This window comes from Staurois parvus, unplaced genomic scaffold, assembly GCF_062004578.1.
Source record: "Staurois parvus isolate SC_StPar_1 unplaced genomic scaffold, SC_StPar_1.0 ptg001636l, whole genome shotgun sequence".
NCBI classification, from domain to species: Eukaryota; Metazoa; Chordata; class Amphibia; order Anura; family Ranidae; genus Staurois; species Staurois parvus.
This window is the reverse complement of record NW_028319432.1, coordinates 534,551-548,478: the sequence shown is the minus strand read 5'-3', so window position 1 is coordinate 548,478 and position 13,928 is coordinate 534,551. Positions and strand designations below refer to the sequence as shown.

Here is a 13,928-nt window from a genome sequence, read left to right as displayed (position 1 = left end):
TCCCTAGAAAGCTGGGTGGGAGCTGTGCTAGGCCAGACTCCACAGTTGGAGTCCCTTTGAGTCCCCGTGAGCCCGATGTCCCTAGAAAGCTGTGTGGGAACTGTGCTAGGCCAGACTCCACAGTTGGAGTCCCTTTGAGTCCCTATGAGCCCTATGTCCCTAGAAAGCTGAGTGAGAGCTGTGCTAGGCCAGACTCCACAGTTGGAGTCCCGTTGAGTCCCTGTGAGCCTGATGTCCCTAGAAAGCTGTATGGGAGCTGTGCTAGGCCAGACCCCACAACTAAAGTCCCATTGGGTCCCCGTGAGCCTGTTGTCCTTAGTACGCTGTGTTGAGGCCAGACGCCAAAGCCAAGCTCCCCTTGAGTCCCCGTGAGCCCACTTACCGTGGGTGTCCCTACAAGCCGCATGTCGCGGAGTGCCATGAACTGTCCTGATTGAGTGTCTTTCAGAGTTCAATAAAGCTTTGTGTGTTTCCCATCTTCTTCGTGGGTTCTGTCCTGCCTACGCTTCCGTTACACTCCCGTATGTAGCTAGGCTCCCAAAACGTCTCTCACATGTGGTATCCTCATACTCGGTAGAAGTAGCAGAATGTATTTGGGGTGTAATTCCACATTTACCCATGGCTTGTGTGAGCAATATGTCATTAAAGTGACAATTTTGTGTAAAAAAAAAACTTTTAGAAAAAATAAATCTTCCATGGACTCAACATGCCTCTCAGCAGATAGCTTAGGGTGTCTTCTTTCTGAAAAGGGGTCATTTGGGGGTGTATGTACTATCCTAGTATTTTAGCACCTCAAGAAATGTGATGGCAGTCAGAAAGTATAAGTTGTATAAATTCCATTATCTATCCCATAGTTTGTAGACGCTATAACTTTCACACAAACCAATTATTATGCAGTTATTGGGATTTTTTTTTACTAAAGACATATAGCAAAATACATGTTGGCCTAAATTTATGACAAAATTTGAGTTTATTGGATATTTTTATAACAGAAATGAGAAAATATTGTTTTTTTTCCAAAAGATAGAGAATTAAAGTTCCGATTTCCAGAATCCCATCGTTGGGAGTTTGGTTGTATGAGTTTGTTTTTGGAGTAGGTGGTAGAAGGTAGAGAGATGGGAGCTGGAAGGTGTAGAGCTGTTGAAGAGTGTTATGAGGCCCATGGGCTGAGTGTTCTCACACCAGTGCAGGTGAGGTAGCATATGTCTAATTCTGAGGAATTTGTAGAAGTCTTTCTGGTCCTGAAAATAAGTGAGGCTGGGATCCTGAAACGTTCTTATGTAAGTGTTGTTCAGCAGATCTTTGACAGAGTAAATGCCCTTTGTGTACAAGTTTACAGGTGGATATCTTCAGATAGGAGTTCCAAGGTGAGAAGAGAAGGCATTGCAGAACTTTTTGCAGTATGTCCAAAGAGGATTACACCAAAGAGTTCCACATTCATATGATTGGTGTTATGGTGTCCAGGAATTCTGGTCAGTTTCTATCATTGCACCATGGAGAGTATTCTTCCCATCCACACTGCAGTGTAGTATGATGGCTGTAGGATGGAGGATGGGAAGTGTCGGTCTCGGGAGGAGAAATAAAGCACAGCGGATCATAGGTACAGATCTATCGAATTTGGACACAGCTATGCCAGCAGACTAAAAAAGAAAGCAAATGGCAGAGTGATCCATCCCGGTTACAGTGTGTTTGTATCTATGATAAATGACAGGCTAAACCCACCTGGAGACTTTCTCCACACCTGGAGTGTGCTGAGTTCTTGGAGAACGTCTACACAGTGTTTCCAGATTGGCTTTATCACCCCAACGAGCTCGCTCCAGTTCATGGATGTCATCATTATGTTTGGAGGATCTCACCAGTCAGGAGCCTTTCCTGTCATCCTACATGTTCCCTTCTGAGGATTGTTCTATCCTTCCAAACAAATGTATGAAATCATGGATGAGTCCTCCTTCTATGTGATCTAGAAGATCTTCAATCACAATGTCTTTATGGATGAAGTGGATGGCCCAGTTTATATATTATTTATTGCTTTACAGCTTTATTCCCTCCAGGATTCATTCTTTATTTATAGAACCATTCAAGGAAGTGTTCTTACTTTGAGAGATCTCCACCACCATTCCTCTGTGACCATTACATCCTTGTCATTTATGTCTAACATCTTCATTATCAGTGGATTGATAGATATTCTTATACTTTAAAGAATATTTTTACATTTTCTTCACCAAAAAGATTTATTTCAGAGGGAATCTGTTTTAATTTGTTTTCTATATGTAATAAAATATCTTTGTTAAAGTGTTGGTTCCATAAGAACTAGAATGATTTGTTCTTCCTTATCTTGTGTTATATATGAATTTCCCTGGTAGCCGTGTAAGGCAGATATTTTACAGGAATGATTATTCAGGCTCCATTCACACCAATGCGTTTTTTAGTGCTTTTTGCTTTTCTCAGAAACGCAGAACAGTCCACTTAACATGGTTTCCTATGGGCCATGTTCACATCTAGGCTTTTTGGAGCTGCTGTGTTTTTGGAAAGGGCCCGGGACTTTTTAAAAAGCAAAATGCAGCATATTTGCTACAATAGAGTTCAATGGAGAATCTCTTGAATTGCATGGTTGTGCATTTTTGCATTTTTATTCTGCCCAGCAAAAAAAAAAAATTCCACTTTGAAAACTGAAAAAAACGCGAAATGCGCCACAAAGGTATCACAAACATATCAAAGTGCAAGTGTACAATCCAAACGCACACGTTTATGCATTAAAAATGGCGGTGTGTATAAGTGGGTGCAGTAGTGACCGTCGGCTGGAACCAAACAGAATCAGCGAGGGAGAATGTCACCAGCACACCGAGGATCACCAATACGGGGCCAAAAGTTTTACTGAACGATCACATAGTTACAGCAAGGCAATGTTTCGGAGACTCGCAGGACTCCTCCGTCACATGCCTGATGAAGGGGTCCTGCGAGACTCCAATACATTGCCTTGCAGTAACTATGTGATCGTTCATTAAAACTTTTGGCAACATATTGGTGATCCTCGGTGTGCTGGTGACATTCACCCTTACAAACATATCATAAAAAACTCATAAAAAACACAAAATGAACTGCAAAAAGCACTGCAAAAAGAACAAAAAGCAAACTACAAAGCTGTGAACAGAGCCTTACAGATGTTTCTCGGGGCTGCAGTTCCTCTGAGTTCCAGAAGGTGGTGATCTCACTTCTTCCCAGACAGGACTTCTCTATGGAAGACAGACAGGAAGTGATGTCAGGTAAAGACAGGAAGTGATGTCAGGCAGGAAGTTCCAGGTGGTTTTGAAGTATAAAATAGACGTTACCAGAAGTGGCAGCAGAGGAGGTAATAAGATGTTATTTCCTATTTACACCCAGTAACCCCCCGTCATGTCCGTCCTCTTCCTCCATAGTCATGTCCGTCCTCTTCCTTCTTAGTCATGTCTGTCCTCTTCCTCTATAGTCATGTCCGTCCTCTTCCTCCATAGTCCTGTCCATCCTTTTCCTCCATAGTCATGTCCGTCCTCTTCCCCCATGTCCGTCCTCTTCCTCTATAGTCATGTCCGTCCTCTTCCTCCATAGTCATGTCTGTCCTCTTCCTCCATGTCCATCCTCTTCCTCCATAGTAACATCCGTTCTCTATCTCCATAGTCAAGTCCGTCCTCTTCCTCCATAGTCACTTCCGTACTCTTCCTCCATAGTCACGTCCGTCCTCTTCCTCCATAGTCATGTCCATCCTCTTCCTCCATAGTCACTGTGACGTCTTTTATCTCCAGCAGATGATGATACACACATATATAGTGTGGGAACCCAGATGAACCCCTTCAGGGGCAGAACATCCCCCACTTCCGGGGCCGGAACATTCTCCTCATTGTGGAGATAAATTCTAGTAATATGGTCCTCTAAACAAACAGCACTGACAATAAATAGACAAGACAAGGACCATCCTGACCATACATGGCCTACAAAGGGCAATGATGACACTACACAGGCAGCCAATGGGCAATCATTACACTATGCAGCCAACACAATGATGGAGTGCCGGGGTCAGGAGTATGGAGCATAGAGCCCCTTACATTGCTGCTCAGGAGGAAGGAAACATTCCCCAGCCGGCCATGAAGAATATGCTCCATCATTGGTGTCAGAGGGAGGGAAATACTGAGGGGTCTGAGGGAAGTAGAGGAGCTGAGGGGTCTCTGAGGAGGTAGTGGGACTAAAGAACTCTGGATCCTCTGAGGGTTTCCTGCATCTGAAGGACTCTTGGACCTCTGAGGAGGAGGAGTAGCTGAAGAACTTTGGGAGTCTGTTAGGAAGTAATAGGGCTGAACAACTCTGAGAGGTTAGTGGGGCTGAAGGGTTGTGGGGCCTCTTAGGGGTATTCAGGCTGCAAGGCTCTGAGGTAAGAGGGGGCTTTAGGGCTCATAGGAACTTTTGGTCTCTGATGGTCCTCCCACCCCACCTTCTCTTACTTTTCTGACCTCCTTAAAGATCTCCTGCCAGCACGTGTAGGAAGTCTTCACCTCTCCATCTCACTGGTCAAGAATTGCAAGACACAAAATAGAACAAAGAAGGACACTTGGTCCTTGGGGAGGTCTGTATGCATAGCATTAATGCTTAATGGATGGACAGTCCAATACCTTCCCATACCACAGAATCTGGCAGTGCCCGGTGCTGGAATTCAGAGCCAGAAAAAGCCACTGCCACTGTACAATGTCCTGGAAATGTCAGAAAACTTGGCAACTAAGAGATCAAACCCTTCCCCCTGCTGTCCTCCTCCTACCCACACATAGAAGAGATGAGAACAGACTCCTCCCACACAGCTCTCTGCTCCACCAGCACCATCCTCCTGCTATCCAATCCAATCCCTTCTCTTACTGCAGAGAGTGACAGTGACATCACTCCTGTCAGTCAGCAGGCTGCTGGAGATTGGAGCCTTGCAGCCGGAGTTCTGCCAATTGTCCTGATTATCCAGCAACTCCGGCCAATAGTCAGTAAGTTCCCCTTCCTGGACCTCATGATGAGCCGACATTGACCTCACAGCACTGCCTCAGAGCAAACAAGTCATAGGAAGGATCGTATTTATCATTCCTTGTCTGCAGATCTAATACTCATCAAAACCAGTTCAGAGACCAAACAAACCCAACAGAGAAAAGGGAATCTGGCAGGACAAGAGGGTTCTGGGACCTTGAAAATTTTGTAAACCCTAAACAGTCCAGACTGAATGTGTTCCCATGGGGGGAGTAGTCCTTAAATGTCCATCAACCCTCCTATTCCCCCCTCACATCCACATCCTATTATTGTGTGACCAATACCATCCAAATCATTCTTACTTTCATTTCCCAAAGTTATCCGTCTACAAGGAGACCTGTATAGATCACATGATGGCACCAATGAGGATGGAGGAGGACCGGAGTCACATGACTGAGAAGATACTAAACCTCACCCTGGAGATCATCTACCTGCTGACCGGAGAGGTGAGGAGGATTCTGGGAGGTCACATGACATCACTCTCATCTCTATTAATAACACACAGACCTGACTGGAGAGGTGAGGAGGATTCTGGGAGGTCACATGACACCACTCTTATCTCTAATAATAAAACACAGACCTGACCGGAGAGGTGAGGAGGATTCTGGGAGGTCACATGACATCACTCTCATCTCTATTAATAAACACAAACCTGACCGGAGAGGTGAGGAGGATTCTGGGAGTCTAACATGATATACCTATTGGTTCCTCAATACAGAGATTTCCTCTTCTGAAGTCAGGTGATCATATGACCATCACAGTGCCTCCATGTGACTCCCTAAACCCTGAGAGACACAACATGCAGAAGATTCTAGAAGTCACCAAGAAAATGATGGAGCTGCTGACAGGAGAGGTGAGCGGTGCCGGGAATTCTGGGACATTCTCCAGTAACAGACAAGGGATGTGTCTGGATGGTGACTGTATCATTGTGTGTGTCAGGTTCCTATAAGGTGTCAGGGTGTCACTGTCTATTTCTCCATGGAGGAGTGGGAGTATTTAGAAGGACACAAGGATCTCTACAAGGACGTCATGATGGACAATCAGCCGCCCCTCACATCACCGGGTAAGAGGAGACTTTATTGTAAAGGAGAGAGCAGTACGGAGGATCCACCTAGATCCCCCATCATCTGATAAGCACATAGAAACAATGGATTCAGTCAGTGTGTGTGTTTCCTACAGATGGATCCAGTCATGGGAACCCACCAGAGAGATGTCCCCGTCCTCTGTATTCCCGGGATTCCACACAGGAAGGTCACACCATCCCTCACCATCATCAGGTAGATGAGGAACAATCACTGATAGTATCATTAGGATCTGTACATTATCTGCATTGTTACCATTGATGTCATTTTATTATATATTCAGAGTGGAAACCTGAGAGATCCTAAAGTTGAGGTTAAAGAAGAGATAAAAGAGGAGGAGGATGAGGATGGGGGGATGGAGGAGTCAGAGCTTCTAAAAGAACACAAATATCTGTACCAGGACACCATGGTGGAGTCATCCAGCTACAGGAACCCACCAGAGAGATGTCCCCGTCCTCTGTATTCCCGGGATTCCACACAGGAAGGTCACACCATTCCTCACCATCATCAGGTAGATGATGACAATTATTGGTAGTTGTGATTTATACACAGCATGTTTGTTACAATGAATGTTTTATTATATATTTCAGAGTGGAATCCTCGGGGATGATAATATTGATGTTAAAGAAGAGTATAAAGAGGAGGATGAGGAGTATGGAGTGATGGAGGAGTTTTCAGAAGGACACAAGGAGATGATGGAGCCACCTAATACCAGGAACCCACCAGAGAGATGTCCCCGTCCTCTGTATTCCCGGCATTCCACACAGGGAGGTCACACCATCCCTCACTATTACAAGGTTGGTGGGATGGGGAATCTAGAACATGGACTTGAGGAGAAAATATGTGGATTTTTCATGTAAGCTTATATATTTTTTGTAAAATTTCTCATTTCCTTGATTTAGAGTGGAGATCCAATCGATATAGAATTTGAGGTGAAAGCAGAAGAAGAAGAGGCGTATGTGAGGGATGATCAGCAGTCTATGGTGGAGGATGGAATAACGGGGACATTTATAGAGGAGGACACTCCTACAGAGATCAGCACAGGTGGGTCATGAACACTAAATCCATTCCTCCACCCATACTGCTCACTGATTGGTCCAGAGTAGGGCGGGGACTGGGTGATATCAGCCTGTAATCCCCTGGTCACTTTCCTGAGCTGTGTTCCCCGTCCTGTATTCCTGGATTTCTCTCGGATAATCTTCCTTCTCTGTGCTGCAGACACAATTTATGTATCTAGACTGGATTTATGGAGGTTCTGGGGATCAGCTGGCAGCAAAATGTTGATTTTCACTGTAAACATTACTAGACCTAGGCACCAGTGGTATGTGTCTAATGTCTTCTTCCCCATTCCCGGGTCTAGTAAGATCTCTGACAGAACAATCCTCCCAGGGTTCCTTGCTCTGTGGTCTGCTGGCTGTGCCAGGTGGAGGGATATGTCTGTAGTGTCTCAGACCCAAGTCACTGAGTGCAGTCTCAGGAGATGGGAGGCAGCGGTGTGGGATCTCTGCAACTTGTCTACAGTAAACATTAAAAGCTCTACTGATTGCTGAGTACCAATATTATGAGTCCTGACCCCTGCACTATATACTCTATGTTGCACATTCCATACTCCTGACCCCTGCACTATATACTCTATGTTGTACATTACATACTCCTGACCCCTGCACTATATACTCTATGTTGTACATTACATAGTCCTGACCCCTGCACTATATACTCTATGTTGTACATTACATACTCCTGACCCCTGCACTATATAATTTACAGTTGTGTTCAAAATACTAGCAGTCAGACATCACTAACCGGATCAATCACTGTTTTTGGTGGAAATGATATTTCTACATGGCAAATAATTTCCTAGCAGGTGTAGTGGAGTCATAAAAATCCAACAGACCCGACAGTCATGACATGCATGCTGCTGATTCTGTGTCATTGAATCACTCATTGAAAGGGGCGTGTTCAATATAATAGCCGTGTGGAGTTCTGTTAGTGAGGTCATTCATTCTTTGAAAAACAGGTGGCAATTATTGCCCTTATTTAAGGAAGGAAGGCAGCAAATGTTGGACATGCTGGTTACAGTGCATTTCTCTCTGAAATTCTGAGGAAAATGGGTTGTTCCAGACATTGTTCAGAAGAACAGCATACCTTGATTAAAAAGTTGATTGGAGAGAGGAAAACATATAAAGAAGTACAGAAAATGATCGGCTGCTCAGCTAAAATGATCGCAAATGCTTTAAAATGGCAACCAAAACCTGAAAGACGTGGAAGAAAATGAAAAACTACCATTGGAATGGATAGAAGAATAGCCAAAATGGGGCGGACTCAGCCAACAATCAGCCCCAGGAAGATGAAAGAAGGTGTGACGTTCCCTGTGAGGACTGTTACAATTAGAAGACGCCGATGTGAAGCCAAGCTATCTGCAAGAAGTCCCCGCAAAGTCCCACTGTTGGGAAAAAGACGTGTGCTGAAGAGGTTACAATCTGCCAAAGAGCACATTGACCGGCCTAAAGAGAAATGGCGCAACATTTTGTGGACTGATGAAAGTAAGATTGTTCTTTTTGGGTCTAGTGGGCGGAGACAGTTTGTCAGACGACCCCCAAACACTGAATCCAAGCCACAGTACACTGTGAAGACAGTGAAGCATGGTGGTGCAAGCATCATGATATGGGGATGTTTCTCATACTACGGTGTTGGGCCTATTTATCGCATACCCGGGATCATGGATCAGTTTGAATACATCAGAATACTTGAAGAGGTCATGCTGCCTTATGCTGAAGAGGAAATGCCCTTGAAATGGGTGTTCCAACAAGACAACGACCCCAAACACACCAGTAAACGTGCAACATCTTGGTTCCAGACCAACAAGATGGACGTTATGGAGTGGCCAGCCCAATCCCCGGATCTTAATCCAATAGAAAACTTGTGGGGTGACATCAAAAATGCCGTTTCTGAGGCCAAACCAAGAAATAGAGAAGAACTGTGGAATGTGGTCCAATCATCCTGGTCTGGAATACCTGATCACAGGGGCCAGAAGTTGGGTGACTCCATGCAACACAGATGTACAGCAGTTCTCAGAAACAGTGCGACTACAACCAAATATTCATGAAGTCATTCAAAGGAAAGCAAAATCTTCAAACATTTCTCAGTTTATATAGTGAATGTTTGAGTTTGTAAAGAAGAATACAAACACTGCAATTTTTTTTGAACCATCTAATATTCACTTTTCTTCCATTTTTTTAGAGGAACAACACAAATTTGATATATTTTTCTTCATGTTGTGATTTGGAATAGAATGTGTCGTGTTCCCAATGCATTTGTGTGGATGGAAATAAAAGTATTAGAAGGATTTTCAGCTTTATTCACTTTTTTCAACACACGGATATTATTTTGAACACAACTCTGTTATAAATTGCATACCTCTGCTATATATTCTCTTTTGTTCCCCCCATTTCCTCCCAGCTGGACATTTTATATCGGATGATGTGATTGGAGCACAGACTTTTACATGGTGATAATAATGTGATAACATCCTCCAACTTTGGACCCTTAAACAGAAAGTGATAATGAGGGAGGAGTCAATACCCCAATGATGGTGGTCTTCAGGATCAGTCCAGTCTTCATCTTGGTTGTTCTCCCCCCATCCTCACTCTCTGACCTCTGGTGGGGCTCAGCCCCGCTGTTCTTCATGACTAAATCATGGAGTAAATAAGGAAGTGCAGTACTTCTTGTGTTGGGAAGATGGTGATGAGTGATAGAGGGGGTGGGGACCCTCGTCCTATAATCCCCTCAGCTGCCTGATGTGGGCGGAGTCCTGGTTTGGGGGAACCAATCAGCTCCTGTGTAGTAATCCTCTTTGTCTTTGTATTTTAGTCCATGGCCGGGAGATGAGGAAAACCTCCGAGGATTGTCTCACTTTGTCTCCAGACTGGAAAGTAGAAGATGAGGACATCACACAGTATAGTCCAGGAGAAAACCCGGCTCCCTCCAATGTCCATCCGGCACCACCCAGTGTACATGGACCATCGGATTCCTCGTATCCTGAGGAACCTCAGACTGTGCGGGACCAGGCCGGCCTTCCAACAGGGAAGAGCTTCTCCTGTACTGAGTGCGGGAAGTGGTTCTATTATAAATCTCATCTTAATTTGCATAGAAGATCTCACACGGGGGAGAAGCCGTATTCCTGTGCTGAGTGCGGAAAATGTTTCCATTATAAATACAATCTTAAAGTTCATAAAAGATGTCACACAGGGGAGAAGCCATATTGCTGTTCTGAGTGCGAGAAATGCTTTTCACAGAAGTCACATCTTTACACACATCAGAGATCTCACACGGGGGAGAAGCCATATTCCTGTCCTGAGTGTGGGAAATGTTTTGGATTAAAATCACATCTTGTCACACATGAAAGGCTTCACACAGGGGAAATAAGTTATTCCTGTCATGTGTGTGGAAAATGTTTTACACAGAAGTCTAATCTTTACAAACATCAGAGATCTCACACAGGGGAGAAGCCGTATGCCTGTCCTGATTGCGGAAAATGTTTTTCAGTGAAGTCCCATCTTTACAGACATCAGAGATCTCACAAGGGGGAGAAGCCGTATGCCTGTCCTGAGTGCGGGAAATGTTTTTCACATACGTCCATTCTTTCTAAACATCAGAGATCTCACACAGGGGAGAAACCATATTCCTGTCCTGAGTGTGGGAAATTTTTTTCACAGAAGTACCATCTTTCTAGACATCAGAGATCTCACACGGGCGAGAAGCCATATTCCTGTTCTGAGTGTGGGAAATGTTTTTCAAGGAACTTCAATCTTTCCATTCATCAGAGATCTCACATGGGGAAGAAACAATTTTCCTGTCCTAAGTGAGGGAATTGTTTGTCACTGAAGTCCTGTTTTCATGTACATCAGGGGTCCCACACAACCCTGGAGGTATATTAGTGCCTTGAGTGCGGGAAATGTCTTCTATATGTTGCTTGACATCCCAGCTCTCATGTGGGGAAGAAGCACACCCTGATATACACCTCAGATATACTCCATGGCTGATCTTCATCATGGAAGAAACAGTTCATAAGGAGATCAGAGGTCACCAAAGACATGGATGAAGTGTGGGACCGGGTTGGCTATTGATATCAGGAGAAGAATATAAATGGAGTGTGAAATGTTCTGTAATGATGGAAAACATTCCCCCGGCTCAGCAAATCTCCTAATGACATCGGTGTTTTAGCCCCATTCACAGAGAAGGAATGGACAAGAGATAAAATCTCTCATACAGACAGAATGGTCATGTGACTTTATAAAGAGGAACGCCAGAAAATCACATCAATCAAATCTTCCGATGTGTTCTGTGCAATCTGCGTACACATGGGGGGAGGGGCAGACCCGGGGGCATCCAGTGAGAACACAGAGGGGGGCTGGCTTACCATGGTAGGTGGGAAGCGTCATAGACCCGAGCACCAGCATGTCCACCGGCTGCCATAAACAAGGGAGCTGGCCCAGCACAGAACTCCTGGGAAGACTTACCTGATGCCACTTTCCTGCTCCACTTTCCATCCAGCCAGTGATGGTCCTGCCGCCATTTGTTTTATTATTGGTGTATACTCTGATCAGCAGGAATCATTTCTCCTGAAGAAGTGAGCGCTGCACCACGAAACGCGTGGAGATGGTTGACGCTGCTGGATCCTCCTCATTGTGCTCAGAATTCTGTCCCACGGTGATTGTTGTCCAGGAATTGTCCATTGATGGACTTTGTGAGAGATTTCATGGCCTTGTACACCTGCTGGGAGGGTTTTATGATTTCTACGCTGATTGGGAAGAAAACATTGGAAGATCTTTATTGATGTTTTTCTGGAGTTCCTCTTTATAAAGTCCCATGAGTCCCATTGTGTCTGTATGAGAGATTTCATCTAGGGTAAGGACTGACCTACACCCCATCCATGCACACTTACCTCTCCGGATCTGCTAAGGAATGGACATGCACTTTCACCAGGTGAATGGTTCTACACATTCTATGAATAGACCCCCAAATGTCAGGAGACGTTTCTATAAAGACGGGAAGTATGGAGCAGAGAAATGAATAGACCTCCCAGCAATGTTATTACCAGGCTGCAGCTAGGGGGAGCTCTAATGTCATCCCAGCATAGTGATCCCATCTAGCCCACATTAACCCTCTCACTGCCAGAGCTGTTTCTGCATGATTTTGCACACATGGGAAAATGCAGATTTTGGTCCTGAAGATGAGATAAACCCCCAAACATCTATTCTGTGACATCAGAGGCCCTGGAGAATAAAATGGTGGTGATTGTTAAGGTGTTCCCCGTACACAGATTCCCCTTCATATCCGCCTTTATTTCCTCCTTTCCCCCATTTTCTATGTTGGGATCTTTTCTACAATACTTTGTTATAATAATGGAACACGTTGTGTATTGTATTGTACACCAATAATAATGACTCCGCCCCCACATTCCAGACAAGGGATCTTCCTGACCAATCGGATTTCTTCCTTTACTGTTTCCTGATTTTTATGCTTCAATCTTGTTAAATGTAAAATTATAATAAAACATTTATTGAACAAAAACTATTGTGTGTGTCGGTGCAATGACGGCAAACTTCAATATAGAACATTGCTCCTCGGTGACACCTCACACCCTTCAATAACGGCGCAGAGTGCGGGGGTCAGCAGTATATCATATACAGCCCACCATACAGAGTGCAGAGGGGGGCTGTAGTGTGCCCCCCTCCTGATCCATACCAGGCCACATGTCCACAACATGGGGGTCACCTTACCAGGGGGGTCACCTTACCAGGGGGGTCACCTTACCAGGAGGATTCCCCCAAGCATAGCTCCTTGTCACCTTGGCTGGTGGGTGTGGGGATCTGTGGGTGGGGGTCTTATTGGATTCTGGAAACCCCCTTTAATAACAAGGGGCCCCCATATACCGTCCCCCCATGTGAATGAGTATGGGGTATATAGTACCCGACAATAGCACCAGCCCAATGACAGCTCCCTAAACTGTCATCATCTACATAAGTGAAGGGACAGGGATGGTGGGACCTCATTACCCAAATGTGACCAGTGACCATATTTGGTCAGTGATGTCACTGCTATCCCCGCCCCCCTTCCTTACATGGCAGGGATTCCCAATGACATCACTGATTCCTGGGGGTGTGGCCGCTGTACCCATCCATGTCTTCCTCAGGCACCAGTGAGAGCGGGAAGCTGTTATATATAGAAGTGGTAGAAATGTCTCTTCTACATGTGATGATCGGCTCCTGCAAAACACGGGACCGGAACAGGAAAAGTTTGGTTTGTACTGTCGTCTCATCCCTACTCTCCGACCACTAAACCCAGAGATCATCCCAAGTGGTCATTGTATTTGTCCCTTACATTGGTGACCAATGGGAGAAGGACCCCTTATATCAGTGGTCAGTGTAGTGGTCTCTTACATTGGTGACCAATGGCAGAAGGACCCCTTATATCAGTGGTCAGTGTAGTGGTCCCTTGCATTGGGGACCAATGGGAGAAGGACCCCTTATATCAGTGGTCATTGTATTTGTCCCTTACATTGGTGACCAATGGGAGAAGAACCCCCTTATATGAGTGGTCAGCAGGGACAGACTGACAACTGATAGGGGATCATGGGGCCCCTGTGTCCTTGCCCAAACTCAAAAAAGCCTATGAAAAAGGTACCAGGGGCATCTTATGGGGCCCCCTACTGACCCCGGGCCCTCGGGCGGTGCCCGAGTTTCCAAATGGTTAATTCGCCCCTGGTGGTCAGTGTAGTGATCCTTTACATTGGTGACCAATGGGAGAAGGATC

At 45.1% G+C, this 13,928-nt stretch overlaps 1 protein-coding gene across 1 annotated transcript; it reads left to right on the top strand.

The window, feature by feature from the left end:
• Positions 1 to 1,202: 1,202 nt before the first annotated feature.
• On the top strand, positions 1,203 to 12,588 carry LOC149434963 (uncharacterized). Its single transcript, XM_089663169.1, has 3 exons — positions 1,203 to 1,367; positions 7,016 to 7,157; positions 9,984 to 12,588. The coding sequence occupies exons 1-3, from the start codon at positions 1,203 to 1,205 to the stop codon at positions 10,976 to 10,978; spliced, it is 1,302 nt and encodes a 433-aa protein (XP_089519295.1). The 3' UTR covers positions 10,979 to 12,588.
• The last annotated feature ends 1,340 nt before the right edge of the window (positions 12,589 to 13,928 follow it).